This window comes from Syzygium oleosum, unplaced genomic scaffold (genome assembly GCF_021117445.2).
Source record: "Syzygium oleosum isolate NSW1041296 unplaced genomic scaffold, Sole_v2.1 Sole_v2.16, whole genome shotgun sequence".
Taxonomy (NCBI): domain Eukaryota; kingdom Viridiplantae; phylum Streptophyta; class Magnoliopsida; order Myrtales; family Myrtaceae; genus Syzygium; species Syzygium oleosum.
Window position 1 is genome coordinate 3,033,143 of NW_026607500.1, and position 19,485 is coordinate 3,052,627.

Below are 19,485 nucleotides of genomic sequence, written 5' to 3' on the forward strand. Positions count from 1 at the left end.
CGAATTCGTCGCAAAATTTGCGATGGATTCGAAAATGTCCTTTAATTTTGGAATCCGAAATAAATCCGTAGGAAATTTGCGACGGAAAAATATTGTCTGTCGCAAAATTGTGGATGGGAAAAAAATACGTCGCAAATTTGGGACACAACAAAGTCCGTCGTAAATTTGGGACGGGAAAAAATTATCGACGGAAATTTGCGACGGACAAAAAAGTCCGTCGCAAATTTGCGACCAACATAATGTCCATCGCAAATTTGCGACGGACACAACAAAGTCCGTCGCAAATTTGGGACAGAAAAAAAATTCCTCCGTCGCAAATTTGGGACGGGAAAATAAAATTCCCTCGCAAATTTGCGACGGACAAAAAAAGTCCGTCGCAAATTTGCGACGGACTATTTAACGTCCGCCGCAAATTTGCGACGGAAAAAAGTTCCGTCGCAAATTTGGGACGGGAAAAAAAATTCCCTCCCAAATTTGCAAAGGACTGTTTTGTCCGTTGCAAATTTGCTTTCCCGCCTGCAGGCGCACGTTCCCCCGTCAGCTTCTCTTCTCTGACAATTTTTGTTGTCTTCCTCCTCTTCTTCTTCTTCTTCTTCGTCTTCCTGCGGGTTGTCTTCGCCGAGTGCACTGATCCGCCGCCGTCGTCGACTCAGCCGCCTTCGCCGTCGCCCCCGTCACCGTCGCCGCCGTCCCCGTCGTCGTCTGCCCGCGCGTGGGGTAGCCGCTCGCCGCCTCCTTGCTCGCCGCGCGCCTCGGCTGGCCCGCCTCGCGATCGCTGGCCGTCGTCCACCCAGCCTCGCCGGAGCTCGTCGTCGCCGCCCAGCCGCCGCCCAGCCGTCGCCGCCTAGCCTCGCCGAGCTCCCCGTCGACGCCGCCCAACCGTCGCCGCCCGGCCTCGCCAGGCTCCCCGTCGCCGTCGCCCAGCGTGTCGTGCCCGGCAGGTCTGCCCGGCCTCGCCGGAGGCTCGCCGCCCATGCCCAGCCGTCGCCCGATTCGTCCCCACCCAGCGGCCCGCCCGGCCTCGCAGAGCTCGCCGTCCCCGCCCGGCCGCCGCCGCGATCCGTCCCCGCCCGAGCTGCCGCCCGATCCGTCGCCGCCCGGCCTCACCAGGAGCTCGCCGTCGCCGCCCGATCGCCCGCCGAGGCCGTCGCCCGCCCGGCTCGCCGCCGTCCCGGCCGCCGCCCGGCCCGCCGCCCAGCCCAGTCGCCCGGCCTCGCCGAGCTCGCCGTCGCCGCCCGGCTCGCCGCCGTCCAGCCGCCGCCGCCACCCAGCCGCCGCCGGCCGACGCCCATGTTGACCCGCCACTATTAACCAGGCCAAAATCTAATTATTGTTGGGTTTTTCTTGGCTTTAACCAAGTAAGCAACTCTCTAAATCCTACCTACTATAATGAGTATTAATCGGACTTGTTTACGGATTGTTTAGTGTCTGATTAGTTGGCTAAGTTAGAGGTCGATTTCAGGATTGCATGTGGCTTTGATCGATGTTCAACTGGTTAATTTGTCCATTATATCGCCGATTAAGCGTTTAATGATCATCGGGTGATTGATTAAGCGTTTATTCAGAAAATGCATTAAGATTGAACAATTCTGGAAAAATTCCGAAAATTTTCGTGAAAATTTAATAAAGTCATATTTTGGGAAAATATTTAATTTGGTGAATTTTTTTTTAAATTAAAAAAACCAAAATTTCAAAATATCACAAAATGGCAAAAAATAACTGTGGCCACCCAATTTGAGTGAAATTTAATTTTTTTTAGGTGCCCGAAAAAGGAATAATAATAAAAAATTCGAAATTTTCAAAATATTATAAAATGGCTTAAAGTACCTGTGGCCACCCATTTTGAGAGAAATTGTAAATTTTTTATGTGCACAAAAAATGTAAAAATAATAATAAAATAAATAATTGCAAAACTTCACAGAATGGCTTAGAATACATGTGGCCATCAACTTTGAGTGAAAAATAATTTTTTTTATGTGGCAAAAAAAAATTAAATATTTAAAAAATTTGAAAACTTCACAAAATTGCTTATAATACATGTGGCCACCCACTTTGAGTGAAATTTAAATTTTTTACGTCGCCAAAAAAATTTAAAAATACAAAAAAAAATATTTCAAAACTTTACAGAATGACTTAGAATACCCGTGGCCACACACATAAGTGACATTTAAATTTTTTTAGGTGCCCAGAAAATTGCAAAAATAATAAAATTAATTTTATTATAAAACTTCACGGAATGGTTTAGAATACTTGTGGCCAGCCACTTTGAGTGAAATTTCAATTTTTTTAGGTGCCCAAAAAAAATTTAAAAAATCAAAAATTTGAAAACTTCACAGAATGGCTTATAATACATGTGGCCACCCACTTTTAGTGAAATTTACATTTTTTTAGGTGCCCAAAAAAATTAAAAAATAATGAAATAACAAAATTTCAAAGCTTTACATAATGGCTTAGAATACCTGTGGCCACCCACTTTGAGTGAAATTTAAATTTTTTTAGATGCCCAAAAAAATTAATGGCTTATAATGCCTGTGGCTAGCCACTTTGATTGATGATCGTGTGGCCGAGAACGAAGATCATGTGGCTGAAATTGATGTTTCATGGTTGTTCTTGTACTTGATGAATTATCGTGTGGTTTGAAAGTGGATCGTCTTGTTAATTATGGCTAATGTCGGCTTACCATGGTATATCGTGCTCATATATTGATGTTTGATATCAAATTGAGTACGATTCATAGTATATTTGTTCGTAGGTAATTGCACGTCATAAACACTCGGCATTGGCTAATTAAGAGGGAACATTTTCTGCTTGTCAACCAAAATGGTAAGCTTCGTCATGTACGTCATTATGTGTCCGTAATACGTGTTCATATTTTTTTACATATTTATCTAACCTTCCTACTTGTCAGTAGAAACGTGGAGGTCACATGCATAGAAGACCAGCCTCTTCAACGGGGTCATCCTCGGCCCTTTCCTCGTCTCCTGTCGGTTCATCTAACCCGCAACCACAATATGCTGATGGACAATATGGACACGTTGGTCCTTCCTCCAATGCTCAAGAATATGTTATGGGACTTGGCCACATGCCAACTCAATCTCCTCCAGTTCCATCTCCTTTGGCTCCCTCTCCTTCCGTTCCACCTTATTATTCAGCGCAACATTCGCATAATGACCGAAACGAAGGTGAAGAAGATAACCGATTCTTGATATGCCCATTTGGAGATTCGTAAGTACTTCAATTTTTTTTTAGTATATGTAATATTTATGGCTTTCGATATGGATGTCAATTGAATTGTCGATGTTGCACAATATCCGTATGTTTGCAGATTCACGGATGCTGCGTTTGTTGTGAGGGAACTGAATAAAATAGTCAAAAACTATTGGATGGGGGAGTATGTTAATTACATAAGTTTTCCACAAGAGGTGAAAGATTTGTGATGGAATGAGTTCAAGGTAAGTTTTAGATATTCTATTTTCTTACCAACTAAGTTCGGTGTAGTATATTGATGGTCAAGAATGATGTAAAGGGACCAGAACAGCTCTTTACTTTTCGGTACTAAAGGGACCAGATATTTTCCCCGATATGAACTTAACAAAGTCTATCGCCGAATTGTCTGGTGCATGGTAATGGATATGTGACCATCATAATAACTTTCAGTTTTGCTTGTAATGATTGCAGCGGAAGTTCAGGTGGGATGACCAGCAAGAGAATGAAGTGAGAAGAATTTTTCAGAAGAAAGTCAGTGATCACATACGAAATGTGATGAATAGAGCGAAGAGCAGAAAAGTGAAGCCGGCTTTCATTACAGCTGACAATTGGGCGAAAATTAATAGAATTTGGGAAACTGAGAAGAGTCAGCAAATCAGTCAGCAGAATAAAAAGAATCGATCTTCCAGTTCTAGTGAAGGGTCTGCCATATATGCTGGGGGCTATATCAACATTGGGGAGCATCGCAAACGACTGGTAAGTCTGTTAAATAAGTTATAAGTTAATTTAATTCAATTACTCATGTTTACATTTTGTAGGCACAAGAATTGGGGACGGAACCGACATTTGCAGCTACATTTGAACGCACATTTCAAAAGAAAGATAAGACGTGGATTGGCGATCGAGCAAAAGCTATTAAGGTATGTAAGGTTATACTTTGGGCTTTATGGAAACTAGAATGAAAACCGTGAATGCTTTTAATATTTATGGTAGATATATATATGAAGTTATTTTATTTTCATCTATATTGTTAATGTAGGAAAAATATGATGAACTTTTAATGGGCAATGCTAGTGGTAGTGATGGTTCTGCAAGTGCGTCTGAGCCAGCAGTTGACAGTATGCCATTATGTGTGGAGGCAATGGGTGGGGTGAAAAAAGGAAAAATATTTGGGATGGGATCCTTGTCAAGGATGTTCATGCCGAATCAAGCTAGAACTTCATCATCCAATGCGACTGGTCGAAGGAGGACACGACATGACGAGCAATTGACCCAAGAAGTGAACCAACTGAAAAATATAATTGTAGAGAGGGACGAAGAAATAAATGACTTGAAACAGCAAATGCAAATCGTTATGCGACACCTCAACATCAATCGCAGTGAGGTTCCTCCTGTACCCCCTGCCAATCCAATAGGTGATGAGCACAATGATGAGCAACACAATGATGCTGACATTGATGATGATGCTGATGATTTTCTCGGTCATTTCTAGTTAAAATTGCCAAAATCGGGGGTAAGCTTGCTTCACAATCTTATATGACATAAGTGCAGTTTCACCCAATTTGTTCCTGCCTTACAATTACTTTTTGTGCACAACTTTCTTACTGACAGGTTCAACGATCTAATTTTTCCTATGTGACAGAAATACGGTTTACAATGGTGAAAAAACTACAGTGGATGTCAAAGTTGACTCATACTCATATGTAAGAACATTGATGTTCGTCCTGAAACGTTTTTTTGTTAACCCTCTTACTTATTTTTTTATACCTAGTTCCACATCCATGCATAAACACTTCTTTTATATTCTTGACTGATTGAATATCTTTATTTATGTATCTACATTTCATCAGGTGTCAACAAAAGTGACTACTTTTGGTGTCCTGCCGAGTACCACAGCTGCCCAATCTTGTGTCTAGTTTGTCGATTTTTCGTTTTCTAAGCAGAATCTATGGTTGTCCCGCCTCCTATGAATGTTTTGAATGTATTATAAGATTTGATATCAAATATCATCGTGTCAGGCTTTGCAACTTTGCATATATCATTATTTTTTGCGAACTAGCATCTTTCCTTCAGTTACATTTTTCAATTATATGTCATTGTGTCTGGTTTGTTCGTTTTATGTTTCTGAAGCGAAATCTATAGTTTTCTCGTGTCCTTTGATTGTTTTCAATGTATTACATGATGTTCATTAATGCGTAGCAATTGATATGGACAAGATTTGATGGCCGAAATGCTGTAAAATTTGCAACGAATAAGTAGCGACGAATCAAGTTCGTGCCTAATTTCCGTCCAATACATTTTGCGACGAATTTTGCGACGGATTTTGCTACGGATTTCGCGACGAATTTCGCGACGAATTTTGCGACGAATAAAGTTCGTGGCTAATTTGCGACGAATTATTTGCGACGGATTTTGCGACGAAAATTGCGACGGAATTTGCGACGAAATTTGAGACAAATTTTGCGACGAATTTTGCGACGAATTTTGCGACGAAATATTTGCGACGAACTTTGCGACGGATAGTGTTCGTGGCTAGTTTGCGACAAATTTTGCGACGAATTTTTTTTCCGTCGCAAAAATTTGCGACGACCTAGTAGCGACGGAATTTTTTCTGTCGCAAAAATGATTTGCGACGGATTTTTGCGATTTTTTTGTCGCAAAATCCGTCGCAAAAAACATTTTTTTTTTGTAATGGGGAGAGAAAAAGACTTTTTGTATCTTACCCCGTTGAGAGAGATTTAAGTTCATGGGTCAATTCAATCGGAAACTTTTTCACCAAATGGTTATAAAGAAAATTTTATGGAGGTCTACGATCACAAGCTGCTGCAAAACCATAGAAGAAGCCAAGAAGTACTAGCCCAAGATGAAGGTGACAAAGCTAAACTCATTCCAGAGGTCACTCAACGACACTTTTAGAGTACCTCTCGATATCGCTCGCGGGATCAAACCTCTATAAGTTCGCCCTTTAGGAGCTGAAGTTGGTCATGCAGAGCTTCTCGTCAAGCAACTTTCTCGAGGAAGGCAAGTCTGGAGGCGCAGACCATGGCCGTCAACAAGCAACTTAATTGTCACGTCCTCGTCCATTTTCCACTTTGGATTTGAAAAAATGAGCCACGTTGCATTATAAAATTCATCTAAAAAGTCACGTAGGATGAATCGCCGGAATAGGCACCCAAGTGAACGATCTTTCACCAATTTGGCACTAAAGTAATAAAAAAAAAAAGAAAGTTATGGCCCTAGAGTGAGTGACATACGAAAGTTATGGCACTTATGATGTCCTTATCACTTTCTCGTAAATCATATCCAAGAATCAACAAATGACGATTCACATCATTTGTCAATTTCCATATCAATCCATACCTCGGAATGTGCTTTGTCAACACTTTTCGGCGAAACGATTTATTGGATTGAATGATATGGAATTAGACACAACTCTGTCTTCAAACTCGGCTTTAATGGTGGTAAGTCCCTCATTCCAAGCTTTGGCTAAGTTGGATGTGGTTGTACAAAGAATTTTGAATGAAAGAGTGCTTTAGTGCAATTAGTGAGGTGGCTAGTTCTATCACCTAGAGGGGGTGAATAGGTGATTGTAACCAATCTTGACAAGTTTAAAGCGGAATTAGTACGGTCAAGATTAATATCATGAGAAGGTAAAGTCTGAAGAAGGATTATGCTATGATCAGATACACTTATGTGCAATATGCTATCAAAGACAATAATAAAGAGATTAGGGATCACTACAAAAAAATAAGGTTTTAGCTACAAAAAATTTGGCAAAATTCGTCGCTAAATGAATTTGCGACGAAAAAAATTTCGTAGCTAATACGGCGTAGCAAAATTTAGCGACGAAAAATTTCAATTTTCGTCACAAAATTTAGCGACGAAAAAAAATTGATGGCAAAATTCGTCGCTAATTATCGTGGCAAAATTTGTCGCTAGTTTGCCACGGACTGTATTCGTGGCAAAATTCGTCGCTAATTATTCGTGACAAAATTCGTCGCTAATTATTCGTGACAAAATTCGTCGTTAATTATTCGTGGCTAATTTGCCACCAACTGTATTCGTCGCAAAATTCGTCGCTAATTTGCCCCTAAAAAAAATATATTTTTTATAAAAAAATTCGTGGCTAATTTTCCCCGAAAAAACAAAAAAAATATTATATTTTTTTATTAAAAAAATTCGTGGCTAATTTGCCACGAATTATATTCGTCGCTAATTTACCCAGAAAAAAAATATTCTATTTTTTTTTTAAAATTCGTGGATAATTTGCCACGAATTGCATTCGTCGCAAAATTCGTCGCTAATTTGCCCCGAAAAAACAAAAAAAAATATTCTATTTTTTTATAGAAAAAATTCGTGGCTAATTTACCACGAACTGTATTCATCACAAAATTCGTCGCTAATTTGCCCCGAAAAAATAAAAAAAAAAATATTCTATTTTTTTTATAAAAAAATTCGTGGCTAATTTGCCACGAACTGTATTCGTTGCAAAATTCGTCGCTAATTTGCCCCGAAAAAACAAAAAAAAATATTCTATTTTTTATTAAAAAAAATTCGTGGCTAATTTGCCACGAACTGTATTCGTTGCAAAATTCGTCGCTAATTTGCCCCGAAAAAACAAAAAAAATATTCTATTTTTTTTATTAAAAAAAATTCGTGGCTAATTTGCCACGAACTGTATTCGTCGCTAATTTGCCATAAAAAAAAATTGTGGCAAAATTCGTTGCTAATTTGCCACGAAAAACAAAAAAATCGAATTTTTTTTGAGAAAAAAATTAAGAAAAAAAATTCTATTCTCTAGCTGAGAAATTAATAGGCATATAACCAAGAAACAATTAAAACAGTCTATTTCTCTGAGACAGCTGAGAAATTAACTAGCCGGTGAAGGAAAGATTACTATAGCAATGTGCAAGTTTGATATCAACGCCTAATAACCAAATCTCCTGTAAAAATACTAAATGGGATTATCTATCGCTTGTCACATATGTAATGGATTTATCTCGAGTTTTTTTTTTTGCTGCGTATCTGAATACTTGACTTTGGCTAAATTTCTCAGGTAACTTTAGACCTAAAAGAATCCATCATGTAACTTCTAACCGCATCCTTGTGTGTACATGCTTATTCTGGCTGCACCTATGATTTAATTCTAGGACATCTTACAAAAGGTATTTCCTTTGCATGACTTTCAAGCATCCGAAATAACTCCACAAATTCTAACAATATGTTGAATGACCAAGCAGTTCCATTCGGTGACATAGATATAAACAGCAAGTACCATCTATGTTCAAGGAAATGGAGATGTAAATGTAACAAATTCGGAGGGTAATATAAAAAGTTAGTTCACATAACTATTAATTGTCAAACGCAAACAATAACAACCAATTGACTAAAGAGAACTTAATGAGATCAGAATTACAGTGTCATGAGACCTACCTAAATGACAAGCATAAGAACAGAAATAGTCACTAACATTTTCTACTTGTTGAATTCAGATCGTATATACATTCAAAAAGCAACAGTCGACAAGATAATATAGGAGCATGAAACTACCTTAACTCCCTCTTAATTCAGAGATCATAATAAGATATGCCCACTTCACCTACAAGTCAAAAGACATATTTATTGGGAAGGATGAACATGGTTACCAACAAGAAGCTACAACATTAAATCCTCAACTTAAGATTATTTCCAGTGATATCATGGACTGTATGCAAAGTTGATATTATTCAAGTAATATCCACCATTTCTTGGAAAATAATCTCACAAACGACATTCAAGAACTGCTCAATTCAAAGACCCTGATGCTATGACATAATTGTCAAGAGGGTAAATCTCCCATTATGAAGAAAGCATAGTAGGGTAAAGATAAACTACTGTCCATCAGCCAATATTACTGCCACTAATACCTATATCCATATGTATCCAAAAAAATTCCAACAAGAAGAGAACTACATCAGAAAACAAAAAAACTATTACGGTCCAGCATCTGACGTTTACTTACACAAACTTACTAGTATATCAATATGTGTCAAATACTTTTATCTAGAATATTTTAAACTAGCTGCCTGCAAAGAAGACTGACAACATGATCTCCTAATGAGGTGCCCACAATTAGCATTACATAGCTAGCTGTAATAAGAACCAAAAGACAGAACTCCACCACACAAAATGGCAATAAAAACTAGCAAATTTGAAATAATGAGGATAAGGAACTCTATGAACAGAAAAAGAGCAAGCATACTCCTCCTTAAACATTGTAGAACAATCGTACGAAGAACCGTTATCAAAACACAAAACTAACAAATGCTCAATCAAAACACATAGTACGCATTCGCACTACAAAATGAAAGCTTACAAGAACTACACTCCAGATGAAGGGAACAAGATACAAGACAGAAAATGCGCCACTTAAATGTGACAGATCAGAACATAAACAATACAACTCCTAATAAAGCCAATTCTAAGCTTGTTAAACTTCCAAAAATTATAAGCATCCATATAGCAACTAAGAAACGTAAAGGAAAATCACTTGATAACAAACAAAATTCTAATAGTAAACCAATGAGCACCGCTGATAAAATTAGTCTGCAGCTGAACTATGTATACTACCGGAAAACATTGGCAACTCATCAGCAGAAACCAAACTAACCTGCTCACAAGCCAACAGACAATTCACATACAAGAATCCCAAAACCGATACAGATCAGAACTTCATTTACCTTGTTGATGTGGGGCAAAGAAGAGTCCTTTGCTTGTCTATCTTGCCAACTCGAATCGAAACAAGTGGCATGCAAAAGCATCTGGCCAGTATTCCAACTTCCGCAGGCTCGAAATGCTAATGATTAAAAACAAAAGCAAATCCAGTGAGCCAAAATCAAACAACATGAACAAATTACCCAAACCATCTCAACAACGGTCCACTCATGCAATATCTCATAAGGGACTCTGGACCATCCGTACGAAAATTAAAATTGAAAAGAGACTCCCTATCATCAGTAGCACGGTAAAGCGTTTACCCCTCACAGGCCACCAAAATGTAGCCATACATACTACATACACCGCGATTATCTCGAAATTAATCCTCAGGCAATGAAATAAGCAAAAAAACCCTAACGCTACGAGCCAGATAGACATTTAATCCGGATCGAAACAATAAGTACCCGACTGAGGTGAGCCAACAACCGATCCTTAGCCGCGCTACTCGACCCACTCGACTTCAACAACGGCTTCAATCTCTCATCCGCACGGCAGGCCCCAACCACTTGCTTATCGAACGCCTGCAGAACCCTATCCTCCCGATCGCTCCGCTGCCTCCCCCGCCGAAGACGTCCGTCAGCCTCTCCGCCATCCCAATCTCCTCGGCTGCCCCCCTCGAAACCCTCGAGCTCGGCCCGCACTCCACCGAGGACGCGTCGATCGACGACGGATCGCCGGGCTCGTCGCGGTCCGGCGGTTCTCGCCGTTCTCTCCATCGCCGGAGCTAGCCATGGCGAATCTTGATCGCACCTCGCCGAATTCAGGCGAACCGCTAGAAGAAACTCGAGATAACGAACCGGAAAACCACTGATTCCGAGCTCCGAGGGGGTGGAAACCACCGGCGAGAGGCGAGAACAATGCCAAAAGGGGGAGGGGAATATTGTTGCCGTCCATCGTCGGAAGCGCCGCCGAATCGATCGGGTTTGGAGCCGGGAAAACCCTAGACGCGTGTGGCCATCGCCGGAGACCACAAGAAGCAGCGCCGGATTCGGGATCGAACCTGCGAATTTGCGACGATGAGGCGTCGAATTCGCCGGAGACGCGAGCAAATTAGAGGTTTGATTTTGGAGATCAGGGCGAGCGAATTGAGAGGTTTGGGAGTGGGGAGAGGGAGAGAGAACAGAGAGAGAGAAAATCGGGGTGAGGGCGGCATATAAAAAAATTTAGCAATCCGTGACTAAATCCGTGGCTACAAGGGCGCAGATAAAAAAATTTAGCGATCCATTGCTAAATCCGTGGCTAATATAAAAAAATTTAGCGATCCGTGGCTAAATACGTGGCTAATTAGCCATGGAAAATTTTTTATCGCAAATTAGTCACGGAAAATTTTTCATTGCAAATTCCGTCGCAAATTAACCACGGAAAATTTTTCGTCGCTAATTTTCCGTAGCTAAATCCTTGTTTTTTTTAGTGCCTATCCAAATCTTGAATCATCGAATTCATCATCAGAGAGATGTTACCTTTTATGAATCGGCAATGTTACATAAAATAAGGAAACTGAAGCAGTACAGACTAATCATGGTGTCGAGAGACATGTGAAACTTGAGGTGGAGGCTCGATGTGTAACACACACAGGTAGTGATGATATTGGCCGTGAGATCAAGCTCATAGAGATGTTGTATACCATATTGACAGGCAAAGAGTGCAGAGATCAGAGAACCACAAAGGTATGGTTATGCAGATTCTATTACTCCTGATATTGTTACTTATGCATTGTCTACTTATGAAGAGACCGACGACCCACTCTAATATCCAGAGGCGGTGTCTAGTCTAAAAGGAATTTGAGCCATTCCTTTTTTCTAGTGTGAAGATGGATATGAAAAAGGAAGAAAACAGAAGGAGAGGAAAAGTAAAGTGAAAGTGTCCCGTTGACAAAGTAAAGAATGGAGGGAGAAAATGCAAATACAATTTAGCATACAATGTGAAGATGACAACTTCACCTACCAAATAATGAGTAGGGACTAACAATTTTGTGTCATGTCGAAATAAGGAAATAATACGGACATGTCTAATCCAAACAAGACCCATTTAATACCATATCGAATTGTCTTGATTTATGTTGAAACAAATAATCGGTTAACATGTCAATTCGTGTCTAAATGGATTAAACGAATCAATTTGCATGAGGCATGATTTTAATAATGTCATGATTTATGTCATACTCAATTTTATTTATTTGCGTGTCTTGTCATATAGTGCAAATGAATAATATTGAGAATTTGTGGGCCTAAGGATGACCCAATGCAAATGTCATGAGGGAGCCCAAAAATTTCTTCCCGCCTTTTCTGTCTCCCCTCATTTTATCCTTTTCCTTAAAAAAAAGGCGTAAAAGTGTTCCTTTGTCAACTTAGCCCACCAAACTCGTGGATATAGTGAGGATGACGTCAAGAATTAAAAGCTTCATATATGTGTTGAGTCCTTTTTATAGGTAAGTAATATTTGGAGTAAATTACCTAGATACTCTGCATATTATACCCAACGACCCTCTATACTTGTATTGTTGGTTTTAGTCCATGTAAATAAATGGGTGGATTTAGTCTCTCCGACCAATACTCGCTAACGTTCTAATTGAATTTCGATGATTAACAATTATGTATTTCGTTTAAATAAACATAAACCGAGACTATGACAAAAAACGATAGGATAATAAATGCTTATGTGAATGTCTTGTTTATCATCACATTATGAAGTAGTCCATGGCAGAACTTCTGATGTGGATTTTTCTCTTCTTTTTTTTTATTGGTATGTATGACTTAGGGAAAGTTTAATTTTACACACCGTATCAAAGCGTGTACCAAACATGCATTCCAATTCAATTTTGGATTGTTGATTTTGATTTGAGAAAAGTATCGCCTAAAGGAGCACGTATCATTTGTTTGGAAGCATATTCCAAAACAAAATCTTTCACGAGCTGGTCTACGAAATGGAAATTGTGTTGCTATTAGGTATTATTTTCGATTGCGACCCTAGACACGAAGCTGTCGTGTGATTGGTTACTTTATAGGATCTGTGATTCTCAATCTCAAGATCCGTCTCCCCTATAAATTGAAAGAGCCCAGATTCTTGTTGACTGGGTCCACCTTATGTGGGGCCCAGCCAACATAAAACAAAACAAAAAGAAAGGAAACAAAAGTCAAAAAAGGTCAAAAAAAGAAGAAGAAGAAAACAAAAAGAGAGTGCTTCGTGAAAGTGTGCCCAAGGGATTCGACATGATGAACAAAGCCTTGCCCGTGATGAAACTTGACCTTTGTAGAAGCGGGCATGAGGGATCTTCCCACATGAGGTGGTGGGGGAGATTTGTTGACTGGGTCCACCTTATGTGGGGCCTAACCAGCATAAGAAACAAAAGTAGAAAAGATCAAAAAAAAGAGAAGAAAACAAAAAGAAAGTGCTTCGTGCAAGTGTGCCCAAGGGAAGGAGAGAGAAAAAGAAAAGTGAGTACACCGAGAGCTTCACCGAGAGTGCAGGGGAGAAGAAGGAAAAAGGGAGCTGAATTTTGCGATCCCGATTTCGAAGGCCAAACGTTGTCAAAATTGGCTCAAATTTTAGTATGTTATTTATGAGACCGAGGGTTACGAATTGATCGGTTTCTTTCATTGAGAATCTCCTCCAAACTCTCCATTTGCGATTAGGATTTTCTCCTCTATTTATGTAAATTCACCTTTATGGTGATGGAAATGATGTTGTACAGTTGACGTTATACCTCTAGTGTGTGACTAGAGAAGAACTTTGTGTATCCTACTATTCTTGGTGATTATTGAAAGTTTTTGGGGCGGTCCGTGGTTTTTTTCTCATTGGGTTTCCACGTTAAATCTTAGTGTCGTCGTTGCATTTGTCTCCTTATTATTGCAAGGTTGAATTGCTGGAATATTGTTGGTTGTTGCTAGGATTAAGTCGATTTTGATCGGTTTAATTGTGGGGGAGATATTGATCCTGGATTGGGCTTTGTTCTTGATGAATTGTTGCCCCGGTTCTCTCCAACAAAGCGGTATCAGAGCTAGCGTTGAGATTCTAGTATTGAATAGAGGAAACTAGGGGCACCATGTTCAAGTTAAATGCCTCGAATTATAACATTTGGAAGCCTCAGATGGAAAACATGTTATATTGCAAAGATTTGTTTGATCCCGTTGAGGGTAACGAGACTTAAGGAGATAAGGAAGATAAAGAATGGGAGCGAATGAATCGGAAAACGGTTGGGTTTATTCGACAATGGATTGATGATAGTGTGTTTCATCATGTTGCTCAAGAAACGAAAGCGGACACTTTGTTGAAGAAATTACAAGATCTCTATGAGAGGAGAACCCCACAAAATAAAGCTTTTCTAGTTAAAAGACTTGTGAATTTGAGATACAAGGAGGGAAGTAGCATGTCGGAACACTTGAGTGAATTTCAAGATGTTGTAAATCAATTGACAAATCTTGAGATTGACTTAGGTGATGAATTGTAATCATGTCTATTGCTTGGTACTCTTCCCGATAGTTGGGACACCTTGGTTGTGGCATTAAACAATTCGTCTCCTTTCAATGTGTTTTCTATGAGCATGGTCAAAGAAAGCCTATTCAATGAAGAAACAAGGAGAAAAGGCTTGAATTATGTTTCTAAATCGGAGGCTCTTGTCATAGAAAACAGGGTGCGAACTCAATCAAGAAAATTTCAGAGTAATGATAATGGGGACCAGTCAAGAGAAAGATCGAAGTCAAGGCCGAGGAGGAGTGTGAAGTGCTACAATTGTGGCAAGATGGGACATTATGCCAAAGAGTGTTGGTTGCCAAAAAGGGATAAATCTCATGACAAAAATGGTGATCAAAAGAAAGAAGAGAAACAGGTTACAGCGGTAGTTACATCCGATGGTGATATTATGTTTATATGTGATGATGGTTGTGTGAATCTTACATGCCAAGACTCTAGCTGGATTGTTGATTCCGAAGCTTCATTTCATGTCACCTCACGGCGTGACTATTTTACTTCCTATCGCAGTGGTGATTTTGATTATGTTAGGATGGTAAACAGTGGTGTTTTCAAGGTTATCAGCATATGAGACATTCATTTGGAGACCGATGTTGGATATAGTTTGCTTCTGAAAAATGTGAGACATGTTCCAGCTATTTGACTTCACTTGATCTCCACAGGTGCCTTAGCTGATGATGGTTATTACAATACCTTTAGTGACGGCAAATGGAAATTGACTAAGGGTTTCATGACAGTGGCTAAGGGTAAGAAGACATGCACTCTCTATACTATGCAAGCTAAGTTGGTCAAGGAAGATGTGAATGTAGTGGAGGACTCATCAGTTGATCTATGGCATATGAGACTCGGTCATCTCAGCGAGAAATAGCTTGAAACTCTTGCGACAATGAATCTCCTACCATTGAAGGAGAGAAATCTAAAAGAATGTACTCATTGCCTTATAAGTAAGCAACATAGATTTTCATTTCATAGTTCCTCTCAACCTATGAAATCAAATGTACTTGATTTAGTTCACACTGATGTTTGTTGCATAGATGCTAGAACAGTTAGTGGTGCATTGTACTTTGTGACATTTATTGATGATTGTTCTAGAAAAGTGTGGGCTGTTACTTTGAAATCTAAAGATTAGGTGCTTGCCGCTTTCAAACAATTTCATGTCAACGTGAAAAGAGAAACCGGGAAGAAGTTGAAATGTGTTTGAGTTGACAATGGTGGTGAATATAGAGGCCTGTTTGAACTTTATTGCAGGGATTATGGTATCAAGCTTGAGAAGACTGTTCCAATAACACCACAACAAAATGGAGTGGCGGAGAGAATGAACCAGACAATTAATGATCTTTGATGTATGCTCTCTCATGTGAAGTTGCCCAAATCATTTTGGGCGATGAGAACAGTAGTGGACTTGATAAATATCTCTCCATCGGTTCCCCTTAAGGGGGATGTTTTGCAAAGAGTTTGGAGTGGGAAAGATGTTTCGTATTATTACCTGAAAGTATTCGGTTGTCGGGTATTCGTGCATGTTCCAAGAGATGAAAGGTCAAAACTTGATGACAAGTCTAAACAGTGTATCTTCTTTAGTTATGGACATGAAGAGTTTGGCTACAGGTTATGGGATCCAGTTGCAAAGAAAGTAATTAGAAGCTGAGATGTGATATTCTTTGAGCATCAGACCATTGAAGACATTGACAAGTCAGGGAGGCCAAAGAATGTAGCTCAACATTATGTTAGTTTTAGTCCATGTCCTCCTACCGTATTGGGTGGAAATCACAGGGGAGAAGTACATGGAAATCATAAAGACGGTAAATCCTCATAAAATGTTAATCTTCAGTTGAGACGGGTGAAACAGTTGAGCAAAAATAGTCAATTGAGCCAGTGGAGCCAGTTGAGCAAGAACAGCTGGTCCTACCTTATGTTAGAAGATCTGAAAGAGAACGTAGACCCTCATAGAAATATTAGCCACATGTGTTACTCACTGATGCAGGAGAGCCAGAAACTTATGAAGAGGCTATATCATATGATCAAAAGAATGAGTGGTATGAAGCCATGCAATAGGAACTCAAATCATTACACGAGAATCATACATTTGAATTGGTGAAGTTGCCTAAGGGCAAGAAAACACTCACAATTAAGTGGGTGTACATGTTGAAGATGGAAGAAAGTAGTTTGCAACCACGATATAAGGCTAGGCTTGTCGTGAAGCACTTTCGTCAAAAGAAAGGAATTGACTTTAAAGAGATATTTTCATCGGTTGTAAAAATGCCTTCTATTTAAGTTGTTCTTGGGTTGGTCGCCACCTTGAATTTAGAAATTGAACAACTTGATGTAAAGATGGTTTTTCTTCATGGAGACTTAGGGTGCGCATAACAATCATTCTGTGCCCGGGAACTATTTCTACTCAGAAATGATTCTTTTTTATTCTGTGCCCGGAAACAATTTCTGAGCATTTGAAGGCGTTTGGTAACTGTCCAAAATTTCTATTCCTAGGATAGAAAAGAACAGAAATACGTTTGGTAACTACACAAAATTTCTTTTTATTAATAATATTTTAATAATATTTTAAATTGTTTAATATTTTTTTTCTTTTTTTTTTCTTTCTACCCTTCCCTTCTTTGGCCATGGTCGGTTGCTGGCGCCGGCGACCGGCCATAGGCCAGGGCGTCGCGGCCTTCGCCGCCGCCCTGGCCGCCTGCCTCACCGCCGGCCTCGCCCAATCTGGGCGAGGCCGACCTCACCATGATCGACGGCGAGCCGCCTCGCCCAGGAGGCAAGGGTCCAGCCCTCACCCTCGCCGTCGAGGGCCGTGACGCCCTCGTCGGCGACCGGTCACAGCCCAGGAAAAAACAACACAAAGAACAAAAGAAAAAAAAAGAAAAAGAAGAAAAAGAACTCATTCTCAAAATTGCGCCGAGAAACTAGAAGCAACTTTTTTTTACTTCTTGTTTCTCTTCCAAAACTGTTTCTAGGCACAAAATTTTGCAAAAATGTGCCTGGAAACTAAAAGTTTACCAAACGCATTTATGTTCCCAAACTATTTCTGGGAACAAAAGAACAGAAATTTTCACTGTTTGGCACATTACCAAATGGACCCTTAGAGGAAAAAATACATATGGAGCAACCGGAGGGTTTTATAGTCAAAGGCAATGAGCATCTTGTATTTAGATTGAGAAAAAGTTTGTACGTTCTCAAACAAGCGTCAAGGTAATGGTACATGAAGTTTGAATCATTCAGGGAAGATCATGGGTATGGTAAGACCAACTCCAATGCTTGTGTCTTTATGAAAAAATTATCAGATAATAATTTTCTTATCCTTTTACTCTATATTGATAATATGTTGATTGTTGGACACGATGCTAAGAAAATCAAGAGCTTAAAAAATGAGTTGAGTAAAGTTTTTGCAATGAAGGATCTAGGTCTAGCTAAGCAAATCCTTGACATGAAAATTACTCGTGAAAGGTTGAACAAGAAACTTTGGCTATCTCAAGAGAAGTACATTGACAAGGTGTTGGAGAGATTCAAAATGAGCACATGTAAACCGGTAAGTACTCCACTTGATAGTCATTTCAAGTTGAGTAGTGACGAGTGTCGTACAAGTGAGAAAGAGAAGGAAGAAATGATGAAAATTCCTTATACATCGGCCGTGGGTAGTTTGATGTATGCCATGGTTTGTACAAGACCATATATTGCTCATGCAGTTAGTGTTGTGAGTAGGTCTCTCTCAAATCCAGGTAAAGAACATTGAGCTGCTGCGAAATGGACTTTAAGATATCTTAGAGGCACTTCCAAATTCTGCTTGTATTATGGAAATAGAAAGCCTGAGTTGAGTGGCTATTCAGATACAAACCATGCCGGTGATGTTGACTCTCGAAAGTGCACATCGAGTTACATGATGATTTTTGTAGGGGGAGTGATTTCATGGCAGTCAAGATTACAAAAATGTGTTACTTTGTCTATGACTGAAGCAGAGTATATTGCTATTACCAAAGGAGGTAAGGAACTTTTGTGGATGTAGAAATTTTTACAAGAGTTGGGCTTGAAGCAAGAGAAGACCGTTGTATATTATGATAGCATGAGTGCTATCTATCTTAGCAAAAATTATGTATTGCATTCAAGATCGAAGCATATTGATGTGAAGTATCATTAGGTTCGAGAGAAATTAGAAGAGAAGCTTTTCTTACTTGAAAAAGTCCACACTAACGACAATGGATTCGACATGATGAACAAAGCCTTGCCCGTGATGAAACTTGACCCTTGTAGAAACGGGCATGAGGGATCTTCCCACATGAGGTGGTGGGGGAGATTTGTTGACTGGGTCCACCTTCTGTGGGGCCCAACTAACATAAGAAACAAAAGCAGAAAAGATAAAAACAAAAGAAGAAAACAGAGAAAGTGCATCGTGCAAGTGTGCCCAAGGGAAGGAGAGAGAAAAAGAAAAGTGAGTGCACCGAGAGCTTCATCGATAGTGCAGGGGAAAAGAAGGAAGAAGGGGGCTGAATTTTGCGATTCCGATTTCGAAGGCCAAACGTTGTCGGAATTGGCTCAAATTTTAGTATGTTGTTTGTGAGACCGAGGGCTACGAGTTGATCGTTTTATTCGTTGAGAAGCTCCTCCAAACTCTCCATTTGGGGTTAGGGTTTTCTCCTCCATTTTTGTAAATCTACCTTTGTGATGATGGAAATGATGTTGTGCCTTTAGTGTATGACTAGAGAAGAACTTTATGTATCCTACTATTCTTGGTGATTAGTGGAAGTTTTTGGGACGGTTCGTGATTTTCCCTTATTGCGTTTCTACGTTAAATCTTGGTGTCGTTATTGCATTTGTCTTCTTATTATTGCAAGGTTGAATTTGCTAGAATATTAATTGGTTGTTGCTAGGATTAAGTTGATTTCGGTTGGTTTAATTGTGGGGGAGATATTGATCCCGGATTTGGCTTGGTTCTTGGTGAATTGTTGCCCCAGTTCTCCCCAACATTTCTTAGATTAGGGCATATTGCAAGCTCTCTTCTTGTTCTTGTTCTTGTTCTTCTTCCCTTACTTTCGTCTTCTTCTTGAGGAAGCC

The 19,485-nt window shown here is 39.8% G+C and overlaps 1 protein-coding gene across 3 annotated transcripts; it reads right to left on the reverse strand.

Annotated features, from left to right (window-relative positions):
* Positions 1 to 8,530: 8,530 nt before the first annotated feature.
* On the reverse strand, positions 8,531 to 11,103 carry LOC130140127 (uncharacterized). 3 transcript variants are annotated; one of them, XM_056318712.1, is made up of 3 exons: positions 10,368 to 11,103; positions 9,927 to 10,042; positions 8,531 to 8,806 (listed from the first exon to the last, which is right to left on the reverse strand). In XM_056318712.1, exons 1-3 carry the CDS (start codon positions 10,677 to 10,679, stop codon positions 8,803 to 8,805), a joined length of 432 nt encoding a protein of 143 aa, XP_056174687.1. In that variant the 5' UTR covers positions 10,680 to 11,103; the 3' UTR covers positions 8,531 to 8,802. The 3 variants fall into 3 exon arrangements, with proteins under 3 accessions (XP_056174687.1, XP_056174686.1, XP_056174685.1); XM_056318711.1 differs by lacking the exon at positions 8,531 to 8,806 and adding an exon at positions 9,020 to 9,155; XM_056318710.1 differs by lacking the exon at positions 8,531 to 8,806 and adding an exon at positions 9,020 to 9,300.
* Positions 11,104 to 19,485: the final 8,382 nt, after the last annotated feature.

Excerpts from the sequence above, each read along its gene's own strand:
- LOC130140127 (XM_056318710.1), bottom strand. The coding sequence starts at position 10,679 with ATGGAGAGAACGGCGAGAACCGCCGGACCGCGACGAGCCCGGCGATCC. Across the intron at positions 10,043-10,367 it reads TGTTGGCTCACCTCAGTCGG|CATTTCGAGCCTGCGGAAGT; the intron begins GTACTTATTGTT and ends TTTAATCATTAG. Across the intron at positions 9,301-9,926 it reads CTTTGCCCCACATCAACAAG|GAGATCATGTTGTCAGTCTT; the intron begins GTAAATGAAGTT and ends GCACCTCATTAG.